Below are 27,734 nucleotides of genomic sequence, written 5' to 3'. Positions count from 1 at the left end.
AAGCACTGGTTTGGATCTAAAAAATCCGTATAAAATAGTATGAGTTAAATGCGTAGGCTAGATCAGTGCTCTTCAACCTTTTTTGGTTTGGTGAACCCTTAAAGTTGTTGTGACGAACTCATGCACCCTGTTTACTTAAAAGGTAAACTGAGGTAAGAAGCGATATGAAAAATCATTATGCATATCAATATCATAATGTCAATTAAACCGAGCGGAGCTGCCGAAGTTTTACACACTGTCGGTGAGAGTTTGATTTTGGCTGCAGGCTGCTTGCGAGTAGGCTACTATTGCATGTCATGCAACAGCATTCAACGGCAAATATCAATGATTCATTAGAAGTTTGTGATGTACCCTTGTATACCTTTTAGTAATGGTGCACCCAAAGCACATTTTTTTTTTTACCGTGCACACCGTTGAAGAGCACTGGGCTAGATGCTTTAAAAATTCTGAGGTAGGCTACTACGAGTGTGTAGTTACAAATATTGGCAAATATCATGAACTGTTTTTAACGTTGTTTTTTTTTGTTAACTTTGATCAGTATTCCTCAAATCTTTACCCAAACAAAGACTCGCAAATTAACGCTAACAAAATTATGGTCCGATTTTTAAGTGTACACTTTTTCTTTGTTTTAAATATTAAATGGACGCATAAGTAAACAAACGTACACATCGTCATGCTTCGTTGCTTGTTACTAAAGAAGCTATTTTTTCATCATTAGGAAGCTGCATCTTGTCATCCGACCGATTTAAAATGAAACAAAAAATAAGTGGGTTATACTTTTTTACATCGATGAGGTGCTGAACAAAAAAAAGGTATAGAAATAGATGTATATGATTATTTTAAATGTGTGTTGTTAGATCGTATACCTCGGCCCCTGCATTAAATAAGATTAAATTGAAAATAGCCTTGCTAAAGCACCAAATGGAAGCAAGCAGCTCGTCTTGTTATATCTCCGGATGTAAAAAATTCAGATAACTTATATGCGCTTCTTACCTAAGTTAAATTCTCGTTAATAGGTTTTTGCTTGTCTTTTCATCTTTTGATATCGTTTGAGTTGCCTTATTGCCTGACTGCATTCCATAACTTGTGGCGCCAAAGATATACGCCAAAATTTGTTTTGGCTGAAATTCTACGCCAAAATAAGACAATATATACGCCAAAAAGGGCTATTTTTCTTAGTTAATTCACCAGGCCGGCGATATTTCACGCCAAATGACGTCACTGGCCAGCGTAGTTATGGGCAAGTATTCCATGCCAAAGATCTCTGGCGGGAAGGCAGTGGAATGCAATAAGGCTTATTGGACCCTGCCATACATAAGAGTTTATTTTAGTATCAGCTGTTACAACACTTAAGAACAGGAAATAATTTTAAGTTAAATATCTTGCTTTTTTATGTCACGTAATGTGTAACACTTCTAACAAGATTTTGTAACAATTTATCCCATATTATTTTGTTAAATACAAAACCAAAGTTAGTTTTAAAATAACTACACACTCCGCTGTAATAAATTAATTTTACATACCGGTAGTTATAGTTTATTTATGTTATGGAATTGTTTTACACATAGAAAAAATGGCAATTTTTTTACTTATTAGTATTTAAACAAACGAGCTTAACATAAAAATATTGCCTTTTATTTCAGGATTAAAAAATGAAATTTTCAACAAACTTAGCATTGGATGCTTCTTTGGCAAGTCTATTGTCATCCAATATACAGCCAATTACCATTGATGAACAAAGCAGAGTTGTATATAGAAGTATTCAGCGTAACAGACAAGCAATATGCCCATACATCAGCAGTACATTCAGTGATTTAGAAGAGGAATTTAAGCATCTACACCTTGATACATTTGTAAAACTAAAGCAGATTTCCAAATCACATGGATGCCATTTTGACCCTGTTGATTACAGAAGAACTGCTATAGATTTCCGATCAACTTCTGATTATATTCTTAAAAATGCTCTAGATGTAATTGATCAAACTATTCCATTTTTCATTTGTATAATTGGAAATACATATGGACCTCATATTTCGGAAAATGCTCCTTGTTTAAAATTACCAAATAATGATAATATAAAGACTCAAGCCTTTTCAACAACTGAACGCAATCTACTATTTGCTGCCAGTCATGGTCATCCCTGGGTTTTAGATGTAGAAGTTCAAAAATGCAGCCTGATGGAGCTAGAAATATTAGCAGCATGCTTTCTTGAAAACAGTGCAATATCCAGGCATTGTTTTTTCTATATCAAAGATTTTTATCCTCATCTTTTAAAAACTGGTGGGAATTCATTTAATCAAGATACAGTTTTGCAGCCTGATTATATACAAGAAATTGGCACAGTATTTGAAGCAGAGAGTGATTATGCACAAGGCAGGTTAAACAACTTAAAGCAGCTCATTATAAACAAAGGTCTCCCTATTAAATATTTTACTTCTAAAGAGGTTTTGGGAAATGCAATACTAAATGACTGGACTGAAGTTATCACAAGGTTATACCCTTCACTACCAAAATATGTTTTGCAAGGTAAATATTTTTGTGTGTACAAAAACTATTGTAATTGTAAATAACCGTAAACATACAGATGGGAATTTTGTTTATTTCATGTGGTACAGTAAATCGTTGTTTAATTTACATAAAAAAGTTTTAACATTGTAGTAATTTAAGAGAGGTAATGGGTGATCACGTCAAACTGTTATGTGACCTAGGTCACCTTTGAAACTAAACAATAGGAATTCAATATATAAATGGCCTAATGGCATGTGATCGTTTTACATTGAACATTCCATTGTTCTTTTTGAATACAACAAATAACTTTTGTTATATTTTCAACCTCCTAAACTTAAAACAATGATTAGAATATTTTTTATATATAACTAAACTTACTACTCATTACTAATAAATGGTTATTCAGGAGATGAGATTTTGACCAGCACTTGGTCCCAGCAATCTCTAATGGGATTTCTGCAAAATGGCTATGTGAGCTATCCCAGTGAGGAAAAAATAAGAAACGATTTGTTCAACTTTAGCCAAGCAGTTTCTAAATATATTCCCAATGCGAAAAATCAAGTTGCAGATGGTAAATAATATTGCTAACTCATTAAATACAAAGTAAATGCATTTATATACAAAACATATTTGATTAATTTTTGTAGATACAGAAAAAATGGCTGTTGAAAGCGAGGACATAATTGGCTTTAAAACTGGAGATGGTATTTTCACAACAGCGAATTCATTTATAGAGACCATAAGGTAAAAAAAAGTGTGGGTTGTTGGCTTTTAGCTTTTTGCATTCAACCTAACCAACAAACCAAAAAAATTTTAAAATGGGCTTTTTAACCCCTATTTATAACATGCTGGTATTTATTTTGTCCTAATTTTAAATACCTCCAAATAAAACGAGGACGTTTAATTATTAATGTATTCAAATAATTGCAAGGCATTGTGCTATAAAACATACTGCAGTAGAAAGTGGTTAATGTCAATATTGAACAGTTATTTTAAACATTGCTCTTTGATGTAGTTTTCAAAATCATTAAGTGTTTGCTTTAAAGGATAGGTACACAACTTAAGTGCCCATACAAGAAGCTCTTGTTGCCATTAAGTGTATGGTAAATAGTTTACAAGTGGGATGTTGCACAAAACAGCCTCTTCTATAGGTTGAGACCAGTTTTTATGTGGCAAACCACTTGCAACTTTTTTAGTGTAACTAATGTACAGCAAAGTTTATTGAGATGGGCTCACCTGGTTTATTCCTTTCCATTTACTTTTTTGTTTTAATATAGGTTGGGTTAAAGATTAAAAACTTTTGAATTGCAGGCCACCTAAAACTGGCGTAGTGACCAAATTTTTCTGCTGCCCTTATTTTTTCAAACTGCTGGTTTAAATCTTGGTTTAACATTGATCGACTTGTTTTGTCGCCAAAAGATTTTTATATCTTGATATTGAAGATAGTTTTGCATAAATGTTTTATTGACATTTATTTTATTAAACATTTGTCCTGTATAACAATTTATCTTGACCTTTGATACGTTTTATTTTATTAAACAATTGTCCTGTATACCAATTTATCTTGACCTTTGATTACTGTCAATTGTTTTGAAGGCATTGTGAGTCAAAAGAACGTGCAGCTAGCAAACAAGTTTTTGTTCTTGTTGGGGACCCTGGTATAGGAAAGTCTGCTTTGCTTGCAAACTGGATGCACGATTTTAAAGGGGTCTTTCCAGAAGTGTTGGTACGTTTTGTTTTGTTATTGTAATTACTTTAAACAAAAAAAAGTCTTAGTTTAAGACCATTTCAAAATGCTGGCGTTTTACCACACCTAACTAGTTAAGCGTTGGCAAAATACAGTGTTGTAAACAAGTCATTTTGAAATGTCAGTCAAGTATTTTACAAAAATAGCAATTCATCTCCAAGTCAAACCACTAATAATAAAACCATAAACCATTAAAATAGGTTAACTCCTCCGATTTTAAGCCAAAATGAACTATAAAAAATAACAAAATAACATGTAGCAATCTAATCGTTTTATGTGCAAAACTTGCTATAAATACCTCAATTTTATAACAAAATGGTAGATAAAAACACTTATTTCAACCCAAGTCGTTTGACTCCATGACTTCAGTTTAAGTCAAGTTAATTGTCTGGAAGACCTGAGTCAAGTCAAGTCATTCTACCAAAACGTCTTAAGTCAAGTCGAGTCACTTAAAAATAGTGACTTACTTAAGTTAGGGCTACCATATTTTTAGCACCCAAAAAGAGGACATTTTCTTGCCTGCAAGTAAAACTAAAGTAGAATTGTTACGTTTGAGAAAAACGTTCCATATTCACAAGTATTGCATTCAGCTTCGATATTAACAGTACGTCCTTTTCTGAAACAAGGATACTTCTGGCGTAGCCCATTAGTAAACAAAGTTATCCTCTTCAGCATTATAATTTATAGCGTATTTTGCTTTATTGTTGTCTAAATTTAGAGAATAATAAAGAAAAATGAAAGCATCTGCTGAGAACCACCTGTATGCTATAGACCAGTGGTTCTTAACCTTATTTTCAGCCGCGCCCCCCTTGGTAATTTTCCTATGCCTTGCGCCCCGCCCCCCTCTACGAAAAGCAATTCGACATTTTCTATTCAATATCATTAAGACAACTTGAAAATAGTAAAGTCTGACGTCGGTCGCGCGAAAAAAAATTGGCTGCTAAACTGTAAACTCAGGAGGCTTTTAGCATTGAACACACAATAAATTGCTCGTGCACGAGCTGATTTTGACAAACGTGTTGTGAGGGCATAAAAAATAGTTCGAACGGTGGATGAATTTTATCGATTATCTATAAGTTAGCAAAATTATAATTAAATAGGGCCGTTATATCTTAAATGATATGAAAACATGCAATGGCACTCAAAGAGACCTTGTGCTACAAAAAGTAAAAATAAGTAGAAAACATAAGATTCAAAAATTGTTTGCCTTTTAATGTTAAAGTTGGCAAAAACAGAGTTTGTACAGCGCTGTAGGAGTGGTGTACAACCCAACGAAACCACTAGAATTATTGCAAAAAATGTCCCCCCCCCTCCCCAAGAATTGCTTGGAGCCCAGCTACCGGTTAAGAACCGCTGCTATAGACTAACTAGACAAGCTTCTGTAAGAAATAAGAACAGCCTACCATACAGTAACACTGATAGTAGGCTAGGCCTACAAAACTCAAACCTTTGCTTCAGGGGCGGATTAAGGCGTGGGCTAAGGGGGCTGCAGCCCCAGGACTACCGAAAAAATAGGCCCATACGCAACAACTTAATAAGACCAACCGACGTTATCTCTGTAAAAAACTGTTAAGTTATAATCTAGAGCAGCGTGGTCCAATTATATTTTGTCGCGGGCCAACAGAAGCAATTCGTTTTATATGGCGGGCCAAAGATGTAATGGCGTATCCGAATTTTAGTTGGCAGGGGACATATGACGTCACAATTACGTCATGATTCATAATATCTTTAGAAAGGTGCGGTTTTTGAAACAATTGATGTGCAATTGAGCAACCGAAGCAAATTCACCGCGCGAAGCACGAACAAAATTGTTTTTTTCATTTTCCGTTCGCCAAAACGTTTATCATAGAAGTTTACTTGAACACACACAAAAAGATTAGCACTATATAATCTGCACAACTGAAAGGCTAAACGGTAAACACGTAAAAAGTTCGCACGAAACGCGGAATACGGTACATCAATTGCGTTTATCTCGTTTAAAAAGTCGAATAGGTGTAACTTAGATACAATATTGCGAAGGTGTAAGAAAGGTGCAGTAACCAGATAATTTGACAGACATTTCAGTTTGTACCGAGTCGAAGGCCATACAGAGTTCGGCTGTGGACACATAGAAAATGTAAAAATATTACAGGCCTTCATGCATTGGCATGACATAATTCCAAACATACTAAGTTATCGTTAAACATACGCGTGAAGCGAAATAAAATTTGCGTTTATATATTTCAAAAAATAAAGTTTGGTCGTCAAGTAAAGCAAAGGAAGCAGGTGTATCTATGTGTGGCCGGCGACTCGACTGAATAAAAAATATTTTTTGACTCATTACTGGCCCATTAAAATCAGATCACGGGCCAATAAAGAGAGTAAGAGAGTTTGGGCCCGCGCAGGCCTGTAGTTGAACCATGCTGATCTAGAGATAGGCCTACCACCGTTGGTGTCAGATCGTTTTATTGGTTGACGTAAAATATCTATTAAGCAAAAAACTATAAAAAGGCAGAAGAAAAACTAAAAATGTTGCAAAATCAAAAAAGGTGACTGAGATTTTCATGGAAAATAGCCGAAAAACTGAAAAAATATGATTTATTTTACTGCAGTGCTAAAAGAAGGGGGATTAACTTTGAAAGTAGCAAAGAAGCTCAATGTTTAGCTTGATTAACGAAAATGAATTAACGTATCTGTTGTTCTAAGAATGTATAGTTGGATAATGATTGCTAATTGTTCAAACGATTGCCCATTTTCAGTCATTCAAGAGTAAAGATTTAAATGTGTTTCTGGCCTAAATAGGTTGCGTTCGTTAGCTCTACTCTGCATAAAAAATCTAGATTTTTGGCAAAAAAACAGCGACAAAGTTATCAACATCTTTGCTTTGTCTAAAGCAGTGGTTCTCAACCTGTGGTACGCGTACCACTAGTGGTACGCGAAGTCATTTTGGGTGGTACGCAGTATGTTTTCAAGTAAAATTACAGTTTTACCAACAGGTTAAGCATTTTTTTGTATTGTAATAAATACATTCATCGTAATTATTGTATAGTTAAATATTTTATGCTTTTACCAATGATACTATATATAGTATCATTGCTTTTACCAATGATAGGAACTATAATCTTTCCGGAACATCTATGCAAATTTCTTTTATGACATCATAGCAAAACAACAAATAATCACAAAACTTGACCAGTATCTTGCAAGTTAAAAAAAGGGAAACTTTTTTGAGAGTAGTGGGCCGCATTTGTTTTTCCGGGCTAACTAATTAGCTAATCCGTCCCTGTTAACAATCCAACATACATTTCGAGTAAAGTTGAGTTTTTTGATAATTAGTGGTACGCAACAAGATCATAGAACTTCGAGGTGGTACGCGGTGAAAAGAAGGTTGAGAACCACTGATCTAAAGCTAGAATACATGTTAATTGAATATGTTTGATAAGTGAATAAAACAATGCTATTTCATGTTATTTCTGGTTGGACAGAATGAAAATGACCAATAGGCCCCTGGCTACCATACAGCCCTAGGTCCCTGAAAACCTTAATCCGGCCCTGCTTTGCTTTAATAATCGGCCTTTTTAAATGTAAGGTTCTGTTGCCATTTTTCGGGCGCAATCTTTGCTGTAACAATCAAGTAGGGTTGATAAGGTAATTTGTTGGAAAACCTGTTTTAAACCAGCAATTCAGCATGTTTCATGGCTACAGTATTTTTTGGAAATAAATACAACGTCTCGCCTAGAAGTCTTGTTAAAACTGTGGTTCTCAACCTGTGGTACGCGAAGTCATTTTGGGTGGTATACGCAGTATGTTTTTTAATAAAATTACAGTTTTACGAAAAAGTTTAGCATTTTTTTTCTGTTGTAATAAACTATACATTCATCGTTATGATTGTAGGCTATAGTTAAATATTTTATGCTTCATCAATGATAGGAATTATTATCTTTCCGGAACATCTATGCAAATTTATTTTATGACATCATAGAAAAACAACAAAGAATCAACAAAACTTGACTAATGACTACCGGTATCTTGCAAAGTTCAAAAGGAGAAACTTTTTCAAGATTGGCCGAATTTGTTTCGAAATTTTCGGGCAAACTAATTAGCTAATCCGCCCCTGTTAATAATCCTATAAACATTTTGAGTAAAGTTGAGTTTTTAGATAATTTGTTGGTACGCAACAAGATCCTAGAACCTTGAGGTAAAAAGGTTGAGAAGCACTGTGTTAAAAGTATAAGAAACTAACTCGAAATGCGAAAAAAGAGGACATTTGGACAGTTTTGAGCGTCCTCGGAGGACCATTCATTTTTCTTGAGAAAAGAGGACAAATCCTCCTAAAAGAGGACATATGGTAGGCCTACTTAAGTGCACGTCATTGCAACACTTGTAAAATGCTTACGATAACTGATTGGGTGCCGCTGTACTTTACAGGAACTACCTTACATTATATTTTTCTGTTAAACTATAACTATGCGTTATTTAAAATAACACTCTTTGTATATAGCCGTATTTGTCTAATTCTAAATAGAGGAATCAGGTGGCACTGTATAAAGATACTGTATTAGATACTAAAGATACTGTATAGATACTGTACTGTATACTTTATACAGTGCCACCTGATTAAAATAACACGTTGCACTGTAACAATATTTGAGATCGGAATTGGAAAATTAGCCCTTCGGTTGTATTAAATACAGTTAAGCCAAATTGGAAAAGTTGCGTGCTCACGTGGATTTATAGAAGCACAATTGCCATTATCCTCTCGAACTATATATTCAAACTTTGTAAATATACATTGTGTTTGCTTGATGTCCCAATCGTGTTAGATAAAAAATAAACCCAAGCTTTGTGAGAGAATTTTGCACTTTACACTGTGGTCATTCGGACTCCAGCCATAAGACCGAAATACGAACAACACCAACGTCAGGATAAAACACAATTCGGAATAAGGCCAAAATAATAATACCTAATGGTATCAGTACCGTCTAAATCGGAATAAGTCCTAAATTCGAAGAATTTAAGGTTTATTCCGATAAATTTAGGACTTATTCCTATGAAGTTAGGACTTATTACTATGAATTTAGGCCTTATTCCGATGAAATTAGGCCTTATTCCGTCAGATTTAGGTCTTATTTAGACGATTTTGATATTATGCTGTACTGGATATTACTGCGTATTTGGCTTTATTAGGTCATTGGTCTTAATACTATGGTTTTATAGATTTTTCTGCTTTAGGTATTGCTGCTTTTTATGTCTTATTGTGTGTTCCCGGTCATACGAATCTATACGATTATTAAAAGTTTAATAAGTTTAATAGATTTTATTAAAAGTCAGACAGCTGTGGGAGGCCAGTGTTAGTCCCAACCTAAATGTTTTGCCAAAATCGTCGAGATTAAATGCTATTATATCGAAAAACATGCCAATCATTTGTTTACTGCGTCACTTTCTTCTAAATTATTTCTTTCCCAATGAAAACCAAATTGGTGTTTAAATGGAAGCACTTAGACTCGGTTTTAGTTGTATATTTGCGTAAAAGACCAGGACCGGGTTTCTTAAGGTTAGTTTGATACGTAATTTTTAACGTCATCTAGATGTCATTTTTATTATCCTAAAATCTTAAATGTGCCCCTGGTACGATGCTTATCATATCACTCTTTATCAAACATTTCCCATCTAAACGATATACCTTTATCATTTTCTCCCGACAATTTAAGGACCGTATAAGCTAGTATTTTACAGCATTTTCGTTTATTGGAAAATTTTGCGTGCATAATATATATAAATGCATCATCACACGTAACAGAATATTTCGATGTAGGTGATTTCCGAGTTCGTTGGATCATCTTACTTAAGTTACGACGCAAGCGCTTTCTGTCGCAAGTGCATTCATAAACTCAGAGAAAAATCCTGGAATAAAAGGTAACATATACTTTCTAAAACTTGTTTCTGTGGCAATATGTGTGCTTGACTTTCTGAATTTTTTTTTTCATAAATGCCATAACAAGTTTCTAATTTCAGGGTGTATGGAATGGATGGCATTTCTGACTCGACTTCGTTTTCCGGGTTGGTTGAAACTTTCTCGGCTTGCTTGGAGCTTGTACCATGTCTACTTGTGATCGATGGACTCAATGACGTCTGCTACGGAATGGGTGAAGATATTGGAAAAATCAAAGGTAAACATAATTTTAATTTATTGAATTTTACCGCAGGAGCGTTTAAGTATGTTGACTTTAATCATTTTAGCTTATGGGCACCACTAATAGTTTTAGGCTAATAAGTCAGCTTTAAAAATCTTCATAGTCCATTTGAAATGCTGTCCACCCCTTGACGTGGTATAGTATTTCAGTGGTTCTCAATGCTAAATTATATTTGCAATACAACGAATGATTTTCGTTATCCAAAAACGCCGTTGTTTTGACACCAGACTGTTTTCAATTGTTTAGGATGGGCAATGGGTTGGGTTAAATTTATTTAAGTGATGAATTTAGCGGTAGGGTTTGGGGTTATGACGTAAGAGGTTGTTTAAATATTGTTCTGGTCGGTTAGGTGTTAATCTGGTAGGTTTAGATATTATCCTGAATTAGAGCATTTTCCGACTATACGTTATTAGTTATATTTTGGTTTTATTTCGAACTGTGTTTTATTCGGACGATGATGTTACTAATTATATTTGTAATATAAATAGGCTATTTTCTAAAATTAGAAATAGTTCACTTTATTAAGAAACAAAGTTTGAGGATCACTGTAGTATAGGGATGCTCTCAACTTTGAAAATAAAAAACATTGATTTTTTAATTCATTTTAGGCCTGGAATGGCTGCCAGAGGCCCTTCCTTCAAACTGTCTTATGGTTGTATCCACGCGGCGTTCTGACCTCACTTACAAGGCACTGAAAAAGAGGCGCGACACTCATTTTCAATTTATGCCTTCCATCGACGTTAAAACAAGGGAGAGAATTTTCAAACGCCTTTATCGGCCCGACGGTAATGAGATACTTAACAACTGTTTGTTTCTTTTTTACTGCTATTCTCGTTTTATAACGACGCATCATTTTGGTTTTGCTGTAGTATCAAATTTTGGTTGGAGAACATATCGTAAGAAGGTATACTATACACGACGTAGTTATTATTGATTGTATTTTATAATCTTTATACACATGATACCTAGTTTTCGGGTTTTGGTTTAACGGTATGTTTGCTGAACTGGTTGTATGATATTTTTTGCCGTTGGAAAATTGGATACCTTCTGAATCGTTTATTGAATAATTTGGTATACCGGTGACATGTCGTTTTTATTAGGTTTTTTAAACATCTCATTAGTGGTATGTTATTTGCTTTGTGTTTGTGTTTAATTTAACAGAATTCAGTGAGTACCATCAAGTAGTAATAGTAGTTCAACATACCTGAGCTTCCATCGCTATCAAATTAGGACGCGACCTGGTCGACAAAGTTTGGACGAACAGGTTAAGTGAACGACCTTTGTTCCTTATGACGCTGTCCGATCTCTTGCGCTCATGCAGAAGCCAGCGAGATGTCACTCAAGTGGTGGAGAAATGCACTGCTCTCAGGACTTTCAGGTTTCTTTTCCGTTTCGAGAAATTGTGTCAAAAGCTTGTTTGACTCGCGTATACGGTTGGTAATTATCATACGGTCGTAGATATCTAAATATCAAAACAATTAGCCCTGTTTGGAAAGCGTACATTTTACTTCAATTTTAATTTTATTGACGTTCCTGAATATTTAGCGTTTTTGTAGTTCAATTGATTGAAATCGCTCTTCTGATGTGAACCAGGGCGGATTGTAGAAAATTAACTGTATTTTGCTCTCGATAAAATGAAAGGTCCAAGTAGTTGTAAAACAAGTGTAAAAACAGAAAGCAGGGTATTTAAATTACCGTTGCCATTGAAAGCTTGCAAAAATTACCGTTGCCATTAAAGCTTGTTACCCTTATGCATTTTTTCCTAAAGATATTAAAAAGTGGTTTTGTAGAGCATTGTGGTGCATTTGAGACTTGGGGCAATAAAGTCCCAATTTTGCTCAAGGGACTTTTGGAAGTCGGTGTTTGTGCTATGGAGTCGCCGACACAGTTGGAGCAAGCACCAGTCGTCCGGACAGCCTGGCTCCGTTAGGAACCGTTCCAACGCCAGCGGGTGGGTGGCCGACGCCCTCAAGTTTATCGCATCATCAAGAGGAGGCCTGACGCTCCATGAACTAATCCATCTTCTTTTTCTGATGGGATATCGCGGAAGATCAACCGTTACTCCTCACGACTGGAATTTGTTCAGAGTGAGTTGCTGAAATTTTAGCTTTTTGGTTGGTTTTGCATTTTATCTGCACAACTTTGTTTTTCAAATGCGTCTTTTTGACTGAGTTTAGAATCTCTACTTTACACGTATTCAATGTTTGTAAATGAGTAGCCATGATTGAACTTCAGTTAAGGACATGCAATGCTTATCCACAACTACTGTATGTCAAAAACTGTTCAACGATTGACCAGCTTTGGCATATTGTTCCTGAGTACTAGCAAAGGGCGAAATATTACCAATATGAAGGTAGTTCAAACTGTTGTTCCAGTGTACTGCTGGCAGCGCCCTGCGTCTGGCCGATGACGGTTTGATTGTGATTGCACACGAAGACATAAAGCTCGCTGTCGAGTACTTTCTGCTGGGAAAGGGCAAATACTCCGCAACCGCCACTACTACCGGGTAAATTTACTCAAACAAACTAATGTTAGAAATATCTTATTATAAGGTACTACGGAGTTTTGATCTGCGAGTTGCGTCTTAAGTTACCCATATGACCTTTTCGGTAGATTAAAAAAATATTTTTCCAACGATATTACCGTGCCGTAAATCAGTGTTTTTCAACCTTTTTTCGTGGCGACCTAACTTCTAGGCGTAAGTGTAATAGCGAAGCTTTTGCGACCGAATTATCTTTTCTGAACGTTTTGTAGGCCAACAAAATGTCAAAAAATTGCAAAAATATTGAAATGTAATTGGTATGATTCATATGTTTGTATTTCTTTCGTAAATGTCTCAAATTTAAGGAAATCTTGCTAAGAACCAATCTCAATAAATATAAACATATAAACGACTGCCATCAGCGCTCCAACCAACTCAACGTTGACCCAAAATTGGATCGCGACTTAAAGGTCGCAAAACACTGCCTAAATTTAGTGAAATTGATAAAGCTGACATCAGTGTTGCCTTAAATAACCTGTTTATCTTGAAACATTTATGTTTGTTACTAATGGTTAAAGTTTTTTTAAATGTTTTTCCCACAGTTCAAACCAGAACGTGGAGTTACACTTCCACCATCTACTCGGATCCTATTTTTTGAAATACGGGTCAATGCAACGAAAAATGGTTGAGCTACCCTGGCAGCTTATGCAAGGAAACGATTTCACCTCCTTGTTTCAGATACTCTGCAAGTCGAGGTTAGTTTTAGTTAGGTCTCCAACAAAAATGCGACATAAGGCGAGCAAGTAAAACGTAAATGCACCAAGACAAGTAAATTAAATATGCTACTAAACTAAAAGTATTTCGAACGCAAATGTTTTCACTTGTTTTAGGTTATATGTTTATAACCGTATTGTCGTATTTGATGGACACGATGGTGAACGTTCTTAGCTTTGTAGGATTTGATTTTTTACTTACGTAATTTATTTGCAGATTCTTCCTTGAGATGTGCGTAGAGTCGCTTAATCGAGCTTCGTTACACGCCGACCACAAGCTCTACTGGCAAAAACTGGCCCAACACGATTTCAGCATCGTACAATGTTTCCAGGTATATCTCTTCAAACCCCCTTTCAGGCTTTGGTATTTAGGCATTTGTGTTTGTTTGTTTGTTTGTTTGCACAAGAAGCCCCAAGAGCAGGGGCGGGCAATATACGGCCCGCGGGCCGGGTCCGTAAAATATTTTCCCATGGATTTGCTAAGAAACGTAAGTTTGACGAAGAGTGTCGCGAATTTAACAAGGATTGGATGTAAAAATACTTTTTCAATCAAGTCGGCAATAATCAGAATTTTCTTTCGAATAGCAAAATCTGCCTGAATCCGAATGGTAAAAACAAACGATTATGGTTGCACATCAATCATAAAGAACGTTTGGATGTTATAAGATGAATATATTTCGCTACTAAGTATTGATGATTTTAGTAGCGAAATATTGTTATCTTATAACATTCAAACATACTGATTTTTGGTTTACCAAGTTCTGTACTTAGTTTATTTTTTACGTCGTGAAGAAAGTAGTATGTTTGATGTGCAATAAAAGTGTTGTTTAAAGAGTACAACTTTAGCCGCTATTAGGCGCTAAAACATACAAGCTTTGGCGGTACTTAATCCGGCCCGCCAAGTACTTCATTTTCTTACATCTGGCCCGCCGACCGGAGAAGTTGCCCGCCCCTGCTCAAGAGTCATGATGCAACAAATCATCTGAATATCGAGACTTAGCTAAAACATGCAGATAATTTATTGATCTGTCGTAAAATCTTCAACTAAAGCTTGTATCAAGAAATGGTTTAATAAATGCTTTATTTAGGTTTAAAATACATCATTGTACGCTATACAAAATAAGTTTCGAAGGTCAAACTGATCCCCTAGAAGAATAATTTATACAGTGCAGACGCAATTGTTAAACGTATTGACACAATACTCTATCAACGGTGTATTTTATATCGGCATAGTTTCAAAATCGAAAGCCCCATTGTCTGTTGAGTGTTAGCACACTCGCAAGGCAATTGTCTCGTTTGGCGTAAGACGTTTGTTGAGCAAACACTGTAAACTTCTTTTGTATTTACGTCGGCTACTTTATCGCTGCCCGGCTAATATCGGGTCCGGTCTGTTGTGTCAAAGAGAGTCGCATCATGTGTAATAACAAAACAATCTTATCTTAGGCGTAAACTGGTACAATGTATACTTCTTATCAGACAATTTGGAATACGCAATTTGTATTTGTGGTTTATCTTCAATATCCCAAAGCTTTTACTATCAACATTTTTAAAGTAAGATAAACAAGTATACAGCGACTAGTTTGGTCGCGAGCCGCTTTACCATTTAAGCATAGACTCATAAGCGCTATTTTTAGTGGCTTTCCCGCTAAAATCATCTGTCTGTTTAAATTATTGTACAGCCAAAGCAGAAAAGACAATTAACCGCGTTCATAGCAGAGTAAACATCCATGTAACATAATGCATTTTTTTTTATTCACTTCCTGTGTTCGTTAGACAAAACAGCTGCAACAAAAGCCTTTCCCGCTCTGTTTCTACAGCTAATGATAAGCCAGGCCACGGAAGAGCAGAGCTCCTTCCTCGAAAGCAAGGAGTCGCGACGCGCGAGTGTTGCCACAGGAGCTCACGACTCAAGGTTCAAGCAGCTAGTCGGTATGATCCTAAAAGCTCCCTCCATGATCATTGTGACGCAACACGAGGAGGGCAGCGCGCCTTCCCTTCACAGGAGCACCGACGACAGCCGCTCCGAGACCGAAGAACGCGACTTCAGTGAAACCGAGAGCTTCTCTTTCTTTATCACTGAACCGGAAGCGGATCACCACCATCTCTCTGTTGGAGGTTGTTAGGTTTTCAAAGGCTGTAAATGAGTATTTTTTAGTATATTAATATTAGTGCTTGCGGTATGTAGTTAAGAGGTGAGGCAGTATATCGACGGAAAATTGCAAATCCAGATTCTTTGTCACTTGACTCCAACTGCTCCTTGAGGTTGTTCGGGGGGGTGGGGCCAGGGGGACCGAGCCTGGGGTGAAAAAAGCGGTTACTTTTTCAGAAACTTTTCAAAAATTGGGGTTACACTTCGTTAAAGGTTGGTCGCCGATTCAGGACGACCCAGAGCAAACGATCGCGACTGGGTTACTGGATGCTGACGATCAAAGCAGACTAAGGCTCAACATCGCTTATTTCCTCTTTCAACTCGGAAACGATTACCACGAGGAAGCTTGTCGGCAAGTGGAGGAACTTCGCGAAAATCTCGAAAACGTTCGTTCTTGTTCGGCTTATGCTTACTATATTCGATTAACTGTATAACATTCTGTTGCTGACATGCCTTTATTAAGACTATTCAAAATAATTACGAATTTTAACTAGCAAATATTATTGTAGGACTGCGTATGTAATTTGCCCAGCACATTAATATATTTAACCCATATAGTTTGACTTTAATAGCTTAAAATATCAAGATTTCCGCCCTAAGTTATAAGCACCTTAACACTAACTGAATCCAAAAACAGCAAAATGGGCAACGAGATGTTAATTTTATACGGTGACCAATCGGTTTAGAAAGGTGAACAACCGACTTAAAATAGTACGTGGAATTTTAGAGGTTTTCAAGATATACATCTAGGGTGAACTGAAAGTCTCCTTTCCAAACGACCTAAATTTGAGCATCCGACTACTCGAACCTATAAAGTTCAACAATACATCGCACATACTTTTTACAAAAAAAAAAACAACTTAAAATCCTTTACAAAACTAAACAACTAATTATAGTATACATGTTGTTAGGGTAGTAAAAACAATATATTACTTCATGGTACGACTGTAGAATTAATGTGTGGTATGGTACCACAGAGAGTCAATATGGTACCACAGAGAGAATGTTTAAAATTGTTGTGAGACTATACCAATTGTTTTTTTTCACAGTCGAGGCCTCTGTCGAGCGTCCAACAGTTAACGCTGGTGGAGTTGGCTCACCTGGAGGGATTGAATCTTCCCGAGCACAAACCAGATATTCTCAAGCAGGCTTTGGACACATACCGTCAACTGACTTTGCAAACGATGGACCTTGGCTACAACAGATTAAGAAATCTCATGCAAATAAAAGGTTTTATTTTAATAGCATAAAATTGACAAAAGACTACAGAGAATTGAAAGATATCACAGTTTTTATTTTCTTTCAGGAGAGTTATTGCTTCAGCTTTCTCGAAGCATGATTGATGACGGAGAATATGCGCATTCACACCCATTGATTGAGGTGCGTTTTTAGGGTAGATAAAGTACGAAATAATCCTAAGTTGATATTTATGTTTTTATTTGAAGATTAGCAAATTAATGATGCAAGGTAGGGCTTCCTAAACTTCTGTTGTTACCAAATTTACATAAAATGCCTCACATCTGTGCACATATTAAGCTAATCAAAAAGTAAGTTGCACATTACCTTTTCTGTGGAAGCGGACAACGAAAATGTTTTGTTAAAAACAGTAAACCCAAATGGTCGTAACTCGCGAGGAAAGGTGAAAGTAAATCCGTCCGGTTTAAGTTCATTTTTTGAACTTTGTTCCCTATAGCCGATCAAACTGTCACTTTCTATCGGTTAACGGAGACGTATATTGTTGCCGAGCAATGGTTGTTACCAGAGCGTTTAAAAACCATTTGACTGTTTGCCGCTGACTGTGGCTGAAATCAGCTAACTAAATGCATCCCCACAATGGGAATAACATCTTATATGGCTACGGCCTATGTGGAAGCGCCGTTGAAACGACTGGTGTGGAATAAGTTATCGACTATCTGTGTGATTGTTGCAATTAAGCTTACACTGTGCTCTGTCGTTTGCATTACCAAAAAGCAACGTTGTGTGTGGTGCAACGAAAACCCTTGACATAAATTTATCGGGAATCGCTGACAAACGTATACTGTAGCAGCATTTGTACGACTTGCGTCATATTCAAGCATAGTGCGCAATCACGGCACCAAGCTGCGTCCAACGTAAGATACTCCCTTTTGAAAATAAATAATGCTTACTGGTATAACCGCTGCAGTAAACGCGATATTTAAAAAACTCTGCCAAAATTTGCGTCGTTAAACATACTGCAAGTTTTTCTTTTTTACAGTCCCCTAGGCCTAGATAATTGCGCTTATATGTTTTAAACAGTTTTCCGCGGTTACTTCAAGAGGTTTGCGCAGTTTAATACTTAAGCAACCCAGGGAAGGGCCATGTTCATAATTCCCGACCAAAATGTCATTATTTGGCATAATACGTAAACCAAGCGATGAAACAACTTGCTTTGCTCACCAATCGTGCATAATAAAAACTTTTTACTCAATGGTTGTCGTTTAATGTTTTTAGAAAGCCTTCGAAGCGATGCACAAGTGTGGAAGCGTTTGTGGCCAGGCTCTCGGGGAAACTGTGTTCGCCATGTTTCTGCATTTACAAGGTATCATGTTATATTAAAACAGTGGTATGCCCCGAGACCATGACAGATGTGCCTCGGTGTTTCCCGAGGTTTTTACTTACTTGCATGTAGTAGAGTTTACAGTACACGAAAGACGTTGTTCACCAAGGCAGGTGTGCAATAATCAAGGTGTAACTTTATTAACTTTCCTTAGAATTAAAAACTGTGTTAGGCCGATATGTTACGTTTAATCGCAAAAATGCATAGTTCTAACTAAACTATAAGGCGATAAACGTTAAAAATATACAACAATGCTTTTTAACCATTACACCAAACCTTGGAGGGATAAAAGCGAAACGCTCGAAATCTAGAAAAATACATTGTAAAATAATTGCTCTGTAAACAAGTGAAAAGCACAATGACCAGGTTTTATTTTCCGACTGCTATAAATCCGCCAATGTCCCCTGATCCGCTATTGTAAAGATGCAAAATTTTAACCGAAAGATAAAAAAGGTAAAACGTCATTCTTTTTGCGCCTATGGCGTATTTTAGCATAAAACTCTCCTTTCGCTATGAACTGCCTTGAATATTTGGTGTGCCTTTACTGTAGGGTCAAACGACATATATTTTGTAGGTGTTCCGCCGAGTTGTTTTAGTTCTGTTAGTGTGCCGCAAGTGACCAAGGTAACGGAGTACTGTTTAGAACAGTGGTCGGCAACCTTTTTCTAGTCGCGGGCCAAAACCAAACTCAGAAAGGTCTCTGCGGGCCGCACAAAAAGTTAACTAAGAATTGTGTGATTAAATTTTAGAACAACTGTGAATCAGGCGCTTTTCGGATTTGCTTTTCAAGACGTGTTTAATTACATTTAAGGAGACAGAAAAGTGTTGGCGCAAAGCGCGAAAAAAAGAGTTTGTTTGGTGTAAGATTCGAGTCCACACTTTGTTCATCCATGCTACTAATGAAAAGTGTAATGAAACTACTTTGAAGAAACGCAACAATTTTATTGGTTAATCTAGTTCAGTATTTGCTAACTTTTTAAGTGTGGGCGTACATGGCGAGCTTAGCGAGCGCGATTTTTTTGGTATACCGGTGTTTCTTTTAAATTTCTCGCAAGTATTTATTACACTGCCAAAAATAATAAAATATATGGCAAACATTTTTGAATACGTTTTCCGTTTGTCCGCGACGCACTTGCCAGCCTTCCACGCCGCAACGGTAAAGAAGCACTGATCTATTTGAAAAGACAGCATCAAAACGATAGTTAAGTATGTGAAGCAGACTCGTGTCTAGTTTGTCAAGAGGCGGCGGGACGGATGAATTACTTTGGCGGGCCGTAGGTTGCCGACCCCTGCTGGTTTAGAATATAGATCTGGTCTAGAATAATATCTATAGAATATAATAAGTGCAATATAGGTTTCTCAAACAAACGACTTGGTTTAATAAAGGCATTGTACAATACACTAGCCATTACCGAAGAAATAAAGTCATAAACAATTGGTTACTGTCCTAATTATTTTTAATTTAACAGCTATCAAGCAAAATGTTGTGTTGGATTTTTGTGATTAGACGAATTTGTCTAATCATAAAACTGAAAACAGGTGGCACCGTTGAACGACCAGTTGTATTGCAATTCAGACAACTTTAGCACAAACCGTGCTCCATTAGGGTAGAGTAGGAATTAAAGGAATTATTATCCACGCAGTAGAGGCCATGACTGCGGAGTCGGTTAAAAATAACCCGAGTCCGTCTCCGGCCAAAAAAATAAACCCGAGTCCGACTCCCGAGTCTCGAGTCCGACTCCCGAGTCTCGAGTCCGACTCCCGAGTCTCGAGTCCGACTCCGGTCAAATGTGAGATTTTGTCGAGCCCCGAGTCCAACCCTGACTAGACAGCCGGTATTCCGCCAATTTACGTAACTAAAATAACGTGGATATTCAGCAATCCACTTGTAGGGGTGTCGTATAATTCATTTACTCACAATACATGGTTGGAAAATATTCCACCTTTACAATTTTCAGTTGGCGGCCATATCAGTTTAAATATTTGGTACTTCGCATGCGCATGTCGGACTCGGGACTCGGGTAGTTTTACGTGGTCTTACTGGAGACCCGAGTCCCGAGTCCGACTCCAGCAAAACAAACCGACTCCTCGACTCCGACTCCGCAGCCCTGGTAGAAGCACGAGTAAAATGCGAGCGTTTCCATGGGCACACGCTCGCAAGTACGTCGTAGTGGACTGACGCAAAAGTAAGCGTAACGTGATACGTGCGCCAAACCATACTTTGGGTGTGGTGAAGAATGCTATACCGAATAATGTGACATAAAACCCAAATCCGGATTAAATCCAGTATTAATGGCGTCTCACTTCTTTATTATGCTTTGTTCAAAGTTAAATCGCTTTTGGGTGCCTTGTCTCGTGTCATTCCACTATCACTATCATGTTCGAGCGTTTGTTGTGGAAATTCTAGACACCCAATCAGCTTTTACTCGCATTTGTACTTCTTCTTCGTTTGTTTTAATTGCTTTCATTCCTACTCGTACTGATGAAGAATGGTTGTATGAACGCATGTCAAAATTACTGTACAATTTTTCGTTTAACTGTGCCGCCTGATTTTCAGAAGTAAAACTATTTCAATAAAAATATTAAAGCCATTACATTCGATAAAATCGACCTTTCGCATTTTACAGACGTTTACTGCGAAATGTCTAATTGGCTCTTATTTTTAATAGCATTTTATGTTTTCAAAATAAGTTGAGTAAATAATATGTTAAAATTATAGAAAAAGCTTGTCAAAATGACTTTGCAATTACATGTATAATTTGAATAGAATATAAAACTTATTGTAAAATCAGTAGGTCTAAAACCGGAAAAAATGTTTGAGATCCGCGAGACGTATTTTTTTACGTATAAACATAAGCCGGATCACAACTTTTACATTAAGTTTAATTGTATATCAACCGACAGATTGTGCACACAGCAGTGTTCATATGAGTATTGTAATTTTAATTTTAAGGTAATTGTTGTACCTTGAGCTAAAAAAGACTTGTTTTAAGAAGGTAGTGATGTTTACAAGTGCTCTGCACATTACTACCCTAACTATTGCCCCGATATTTACAAGGTATGAGCAGCGAAGCCGAAGAAATAACGCTACGCGGTCTGGACACTTTTATTCGTTGGCACGGAGGAATGCATTTGTCGGTGGCTGTGGCTCTTTGCGACCTGGCTCACATTTACAAAACTTCGCAGCAAAACGACGAGTAAGAGTTTGCTGGCTGGTTGTTGTGTACTCGGTTTTGGAAAACAAACATGTTCAGTTTTTGTTACGACTAATTTTGTTAGTGTTTGCTTTAAAGATTTGCATAAATGCGTATAATATCTAAACGCATAAAAATTCAACAAAATATGCTGATTTCTAGCCCTCGTCGAGTGAAACAACCAACGTCTGTAATCTGTAAATACTTGACTAAATCATTTTTTAATTTAAAAGTAATAAACCTATCAAAAAGTTATTCGATAATCACCTTGTTATTTAACAAAGAAATAATTGTCATTTAAATTGTCACATTACAAAATGACATTTGGGGAATATGTGTTTCATCTTTTCATTATATCTATCTAAAGCCGTGGATAAAAGTACTTTTTTAATTTAATTGCCATCAGGGTTTTAAATCGAAAAGCGATGTTGGCCCTCAAGCAAGCTCTGCACATTTACGACTTTAACGAAAAGAAACTGGAAGCAGCTGAGGTCGCAAATCAAATAGGTAAATGTTTTACACTTTTTGGTGATGTAAGAATCCAAACATTACTACCTTATTGTGTTTTAAAGTTGACTTGCAAACTTAATGTTCGAGAAAATACTTCGCCGACCTGGCCATCATCGTTTCAGTTCGAAAATTAAACTGTTTCTAAATTTAAACAAACATGTTCTTCTGACTTATTTTTATTGGTTATTAAACTGGTTATTATTTGACTGTCTTTTAATTGGTTATTTAAGCTTCGAGTCTGGTTTCGGATACTATAAAGACACACCTTGTTATATCATTCCACATAGGTGGTAATATTTGGTATTTAGAATATGCAATAATAAAATTTGTGATATAAGTTTGTCTAATATCGAAATCGCTGGTTTTAATATCCAAGGGGGTCTTTTGACTGAAGAAAATACGTTGAGGAGCAAAGTTGAAGCGGATGAATGTTTCGGTCGTGCTCTTGATACTTTCGTCACTACCCCAAGCAAAAATAACGGAGTAAAAGTTAGGAAAATCCACATGTAAGGGCTAAAACATGCTTTTAAAATGGTATGTCCATGTTTTTGTATATAACAAAATTGTTATCAAGATATAAGTAAAGGTATACAAGAAACGTTTTGTATATGTACTATAAACAGTGCTGTAATGAGTTAAGCTGATGACTTGACTCAAGAGCACCGAAGTCACTGTTTTATAATGACTTGACTCATATTTTCTACTAAAACTAAACTTGGACCAGTCATTGTGTCAAAAACTTGGGTTCAATTTAGTTATTTTTATTGAATATTTGTTAATAAATTTGCGTTATTTACTTTCTTGCACCTAAAACAGTTCTTGCACCTAAAAGAGTTTGTTTGCTATATTATGCTACTTTGTAATTGTGTTTTAGTTGAAGTAATTCTCTTTATTTATCAGACGAGGTTACCAATTTTTTTAGTTTAACGTTTTATGTCAATGACGTGACTTGAAATTGATTGGCTGGGACTTATACCTTGTTTAAAACACTGGCAATTAATCTCATAGCTTTTAATAGGGGACGCAAGAAAACGGGTGGCGACTTGAAACTCGGACGTTTTATTCACGGATCGGCGAAACCACTTGACACAAGACGCCCTGAAAGACCTTTTAGCTCCCTCTCATGGCACACAAGCGAGCTTAGCAAGTTGTCAATATGCAATCAGTCCGTAGTGCCATTACCGTCCCCAAGTAGAAGCGAAAAGGTAAGTTCACCCTACTATTTTTTGATAAACTAAACGTTTCCACCAACCAAGAAATTAGATTTTGCGATTAACAATATATATAATAAATGTGGCGAAAAGTTATTCAATTAAAAACTATCAACGTAATGGCTCGAAGTGTTTTTATTTTAGTTGGCGGATCGTCCAAGTAGCATTCGTCCCTACAGTCCGTTCAGTACAAAATCAGTTGGAAATTGTGTTCTAGTTACACCGAGAAACCAGCATATGCGAAGAGTAAGTGTTGTGCTTAAACGAATTGAAAAATGTGTCAATTAACAACAACAATTGCTAGAATCGTTGACTTATATATTTAAATATAAATTGTAAATTTAGTAATAATTTTATCAATCATATTAGATCTAGTTTTAAAGTTTAAGGTATTGATACCTACGAATTTATCTAAAGCAAAGAATTATAAATTTGTTAAAAAATCATTTGTTTGATATTAATTAAGAGTGAATTCTCTCCAATTTTTGTCTATTATCCATCCGACTTGGCTGGAATCCTTTTTATTATATTGTGTTTTCAAGGTACAATCAGCCAGCGTCTATTCATATGGGCGTAGATCAGAGATGTCGCCGAGTCAATCTTCTAAAAGAGTTCTATCTGGTAAACATCCTGCTTCAGGTGAGATAATTTGAAAGTAACATGTTTTTAAGATTGGGTGTCAGCACTTTTACGCTTCCCACCACTAAAATAAGTTATTTTATTTTTCGCGGCAAATTTTAACTATAAAAATACAACAAACTTTGGACAAAGGAATGCGTTTGTTTTTGTACCAAATTAGCTCAATCAAAGAGTGAAAGTTTTTAGCTCAGTGGATCCCAACTGGGATGCCGCGACACCTTGGGTTCTTTTGTGTCGTGCTAAAATGCAAAAAGCTCTTGTCTACTAATTTATCGTTTATATCGTTATAAAACAGCAACATTGTTGTTTGGTCAGAAAAAACACAAGAACTCCCGCGCTATTTGTCGGACGGTGTTGATAGAGAACAAATCGAGGTGGTGGAGGGAAGAGAAGTGCCGGTGGTGATCGTTCCTGGGGGTCGTAACAGTCGGCTGTCAATCAAGCTCGACCTGGAAGACTGGGAGAGAACCTCGCGTCATTTGGGGGACGACCCAGATGATCATTTGTACTTAACGGAAATGTCAGGTCGATCTGAGGTAGATATTTCTGTACGTTAAATCGTTATACTTTGAAGCAATAATATCAATAACAAGGATTCTGTATTTGAAGCAATATTGAATTTCTTACATATTTTAGGCCAGTTCTGCTTTCAAAAGAAGGCTACCTACAGCTAAAACTGATTACCAAAGGTAAGATATTTTTATAATAGGTATATATTAGTTGCGTTTTACACGCGTACCTTAACCAAGCTCAAATAAGTTTTTTTTTAATGTAAATCCAATGGTACTTATGGCAGTACATCTTTTCAGGTCGCCGATTCATCGCAGCCACTGCTTGTACCGATCCGGTCCGGACAACTTATGTTTGACCGTTCACGGTCCACACAGCCTTATATCGGACGTCCTACACCCTTCGCCCTCTCCTCGTCCAGTAGTAAAAGCAACCGGTGTGAGCCATGAGTCTGCATGGTACCACGTTCCAGGTCGATACGCGACACCAGAAGCAATTCTGCCGCCGAAGAGGAACCAGGTAATTTTTTCGTCCTTGTGGGTTAGGTTTTAGGTAAGCGATTCGAGTGTTACGTTAACAGACCGTATCCATGCATGTATTGTCCTAATTTTTAAATTTTTATTTTGAACGCGGAGAAAGCAGGTATTATGTGGCCCGAAAAAAAAAAATTTTTTTTTGGACACATGTTGTTTTTATCCGAATTATTATGTGGCCCGAAAAAAAAAATTTTTTTTGGACACATGTTGTTTTTGTCCGAATTATTTTATTTTTTTTTTTCAGTCAATTTTTATGGCTCACTTTTGACAAGGAAAAAAACATAGTTGGAACATGAAATTTTCACAACTGTTAAATACCCTCCCAAAGTTGTTTCTAATATAAAAAAAATTGCCTAGGTTCTAAGGGGTGGTTTTTAGGGGGGTAAAACTGTCATTTTTTGTTAATTTTGGTTTTCGGCACTTTTCAGAGATGAAAAAATGTAAAAAAAATCGGATATATTTATGGATGATGGATATGACATATACAATGCTAAGTAACAAAATTTTAAACATTAGCCCTGAACTGTTTATCCGAGGGGTCAAAATGCACAACACTTTAGGAAATTTCAATGATAAATTTACACTAGAAGGAAATGACATAAAAATCTGAAAATTTCACAAATGTTAGAGAACCATTTAAAGCTGATGTTAAAATAAACATTTTACCTCTTGAAAATAGGGGAGTATTTTAAGGGGGCAAAATTAAAATTCGGCCATTTTTGTGTTTAGAGGTGTCTAAAAAACTAAAGAAAACATTGTTAAATAGTTTTCAATTATAAAGACAAATTATAGGTTGCTTCACAGCAAAATTTTGACCTTCAACTCAAAATAATTAACCCATGGGGGAAAATAATTAACCAAAAATATAGAAATTAAAGTGATTTTTTGATGGAAAAAAAATTGCAAACAAAGTGGTGTACACTGCCTGGCAGATTTTTTATTTAAACTTGCGGCGGTAGAATATGTTGTTTTGTAAGAGCAATAAGTCAAATTCACTAAGACGAGACACTTTGCACAATGGATGTTGCACGCGCTGGACAAAAAAAGCACAGCAGGGAGCCAGCCGCTTCGCGGCCAGAATAAGGCAAGCGATATGAACAAATTCTGTATTGCAGGTTTTCTGCCGCTAGATTAGAGTAGATAGCTGTAAAGAACTAAATCGAATACATCACACTATTGATTTTTGTCCCCAATTAGAGGCGTATAGGGGTGCAAGAAAAAATTGTCAAATATTTTTTAATTATAAAGACAAGTTATAGGTTTGCTTCGCAGCCAAATTTATATTAAGACCACTGGCAATCAATCTTGTAAAAGTGCACCATGTCCAACCTATAACACGCAACTTCGGGCCACATCCGCTTTTGCCTGCTAAAGCACCGAAACTGGAAGCACAACATTGGGAGTATATGGACACTGACAAATAAGACCCGTTTAAAGAATATAGAATAACTAAGGAATAACACCCTGGTAAAGATAGTGGAACTGCGCTATACCCCCCCTGGTATAATATAGAAGAACCGCGCTATAACCCCCTAGCAAAATATACAAAAACCGCACACCCTGTCTAGTTTTCCTTGCATTCGTAAAACACTTTGTGCTAAACACCGGTTTAGCAACTTAGTGTTATTCCCGAAACTAGCTAATTAACAAATATTTGAGAGCATTCAATTCATTGACCGCTGAAATATATATACCAGGCCTGGCGCGTAATTCACGACATTTTCTCGGCTGTAGCCCTATACCGACTGGGCGAAGCCTATTTACCTGCTGTATTATGTAAATCTCACTGCGGGCTCTTTTAGCCGCCAATGCCTTGTTTGTCATTAGTACTTTTCAAACGATTTCGCAGAACAACCAAACACCACAAAGGGTAAAATCTATTGTAAAAATATTTTTGGGTATAACTGCGCTTATACACAATAAAAAAATCCCCACGGTAGGCTACTTTGATCACCATTTTAGTATAGTATTTTAACGCAGAAACGACCAAGTACCGCGGGATCATCACGACATTCAGTAGCTACAACTTACCATGATACGGCGAGAAGTGACAGTTATCACAGTGTGTTACGAACTTCCAGTGCAGCAATGCGGAGACATCTCGCCTCACAACAATCGGTGAATAAAACTAAATATTTTGAAACTAAGAAGCGTGACTTGTTTAAAAAAATCCGTCCTATACTGAGAATATTATGTATATTTACGCAACTTAAAAGTCAATTACAATTTTACATGTTAATAGAGTCGCGGAATTGCGGAATCAACCATACATGAGGAGTATTTGGCCGCAAACTTTAACGATGACGAAAGACAGTTGCACCATAGCTGATAAGCTTGTTACCAGCCAAGAACGTTATACTAACTGTTTGCTGGAGTAACTCTGTACTTTCTATCGTTTCAAACCAAGCTATTTTTACGGGGCGCTTTACTCGACATTTACGAATTTTGCAAGTAATGCCTCGCGAGATTACCATTTTCTGCCGTGGGAGATTTTAGTTTTTCTCCCGCATCTACCCTATTGCAAACAAGGCACTTATGTACTTTTTATTTTGTAAGTAAAATAATAACATAAAAGAAACGTTTAAAAATATAAAAGAACGAATAAATATTGTTGCACGCCGTCCAAGTCGTAAAAAAGTATTTTTTGTATATATGTATAATTGTATATTTATAAATAGACTTCTTGTATTCCGCACTTATATTTTCAGTGAACGACCTTTGCAA

General features: G+C 36.4%; 1 protein-coding gene across 1 annotated transcript; it reads left to right on the top strand.

Moving 5' to 3' along the window:
* Positions 1-674: 674 nt before the first annotated feature.
* On the top strand, positions 675-27,734 carry LOC146164136 (uncharacterized). Its single transcript, XM_083381671.1, has 29 exons — positions 675-812; positions 1,644-2,526; positions 2,915-3,079; positions 3,156-3,252; positions 4,105-4,234; positions 10,050-10,150; positions 10,250-10,404; positions 11,037-11,213; positions 11,638-11,806; positions 12,272-12,515; positions 12,804-12,934; positions 13,513-13,665; positions 13,901-14,015; positions 15,501-15,798; positions 16,046-16,218; positions 16,882-17,062; positions 17,139-17,212; positions 18,305-18,392; positions 21,469-21,607; positions 22,011-22,111; positions 22,491-22,620; positions 23,133-23,319; positions 23,470-23,571; positions 23,868-23,964; positions 24,280-24,500; positions 24,601-24,653; positions 24,774-24,993; positions 26,991-27,128; positions 27,253-27,734. Exons 2-29 carry the CDS (start codon positions 1,653-1,655, stop codon positions 27,337-27,339), a joined length of 4,800 nt encoding a protein of 1,599 aa, XP_083237797.1. The 5' UTR covers positions 675-812; positions 1,644-1,652; the 3' UTR covers positions 27,340-27,734.

This window comes from Ascidiella aspersa, chromosome 2, assembly GCF_963924565.1.
Source record: "Ascidiella aspersa chromosome 2, kaAscAspe10.2, whole genome shotgun sequence".
Taxonomy (NCBI): domain Eukaryota; kingdom Metazoa; phylum Chordata; class Ascidiacea; order Phlebobranchia; family Ascidiidae; genus Ascidiella; species Ascidiella aspersa.
The sequence above is the reverse complement of the archived record's forward strand: the minus strand, read 5'-3'. Positions and strand labels throughout refer to the sequence as shown.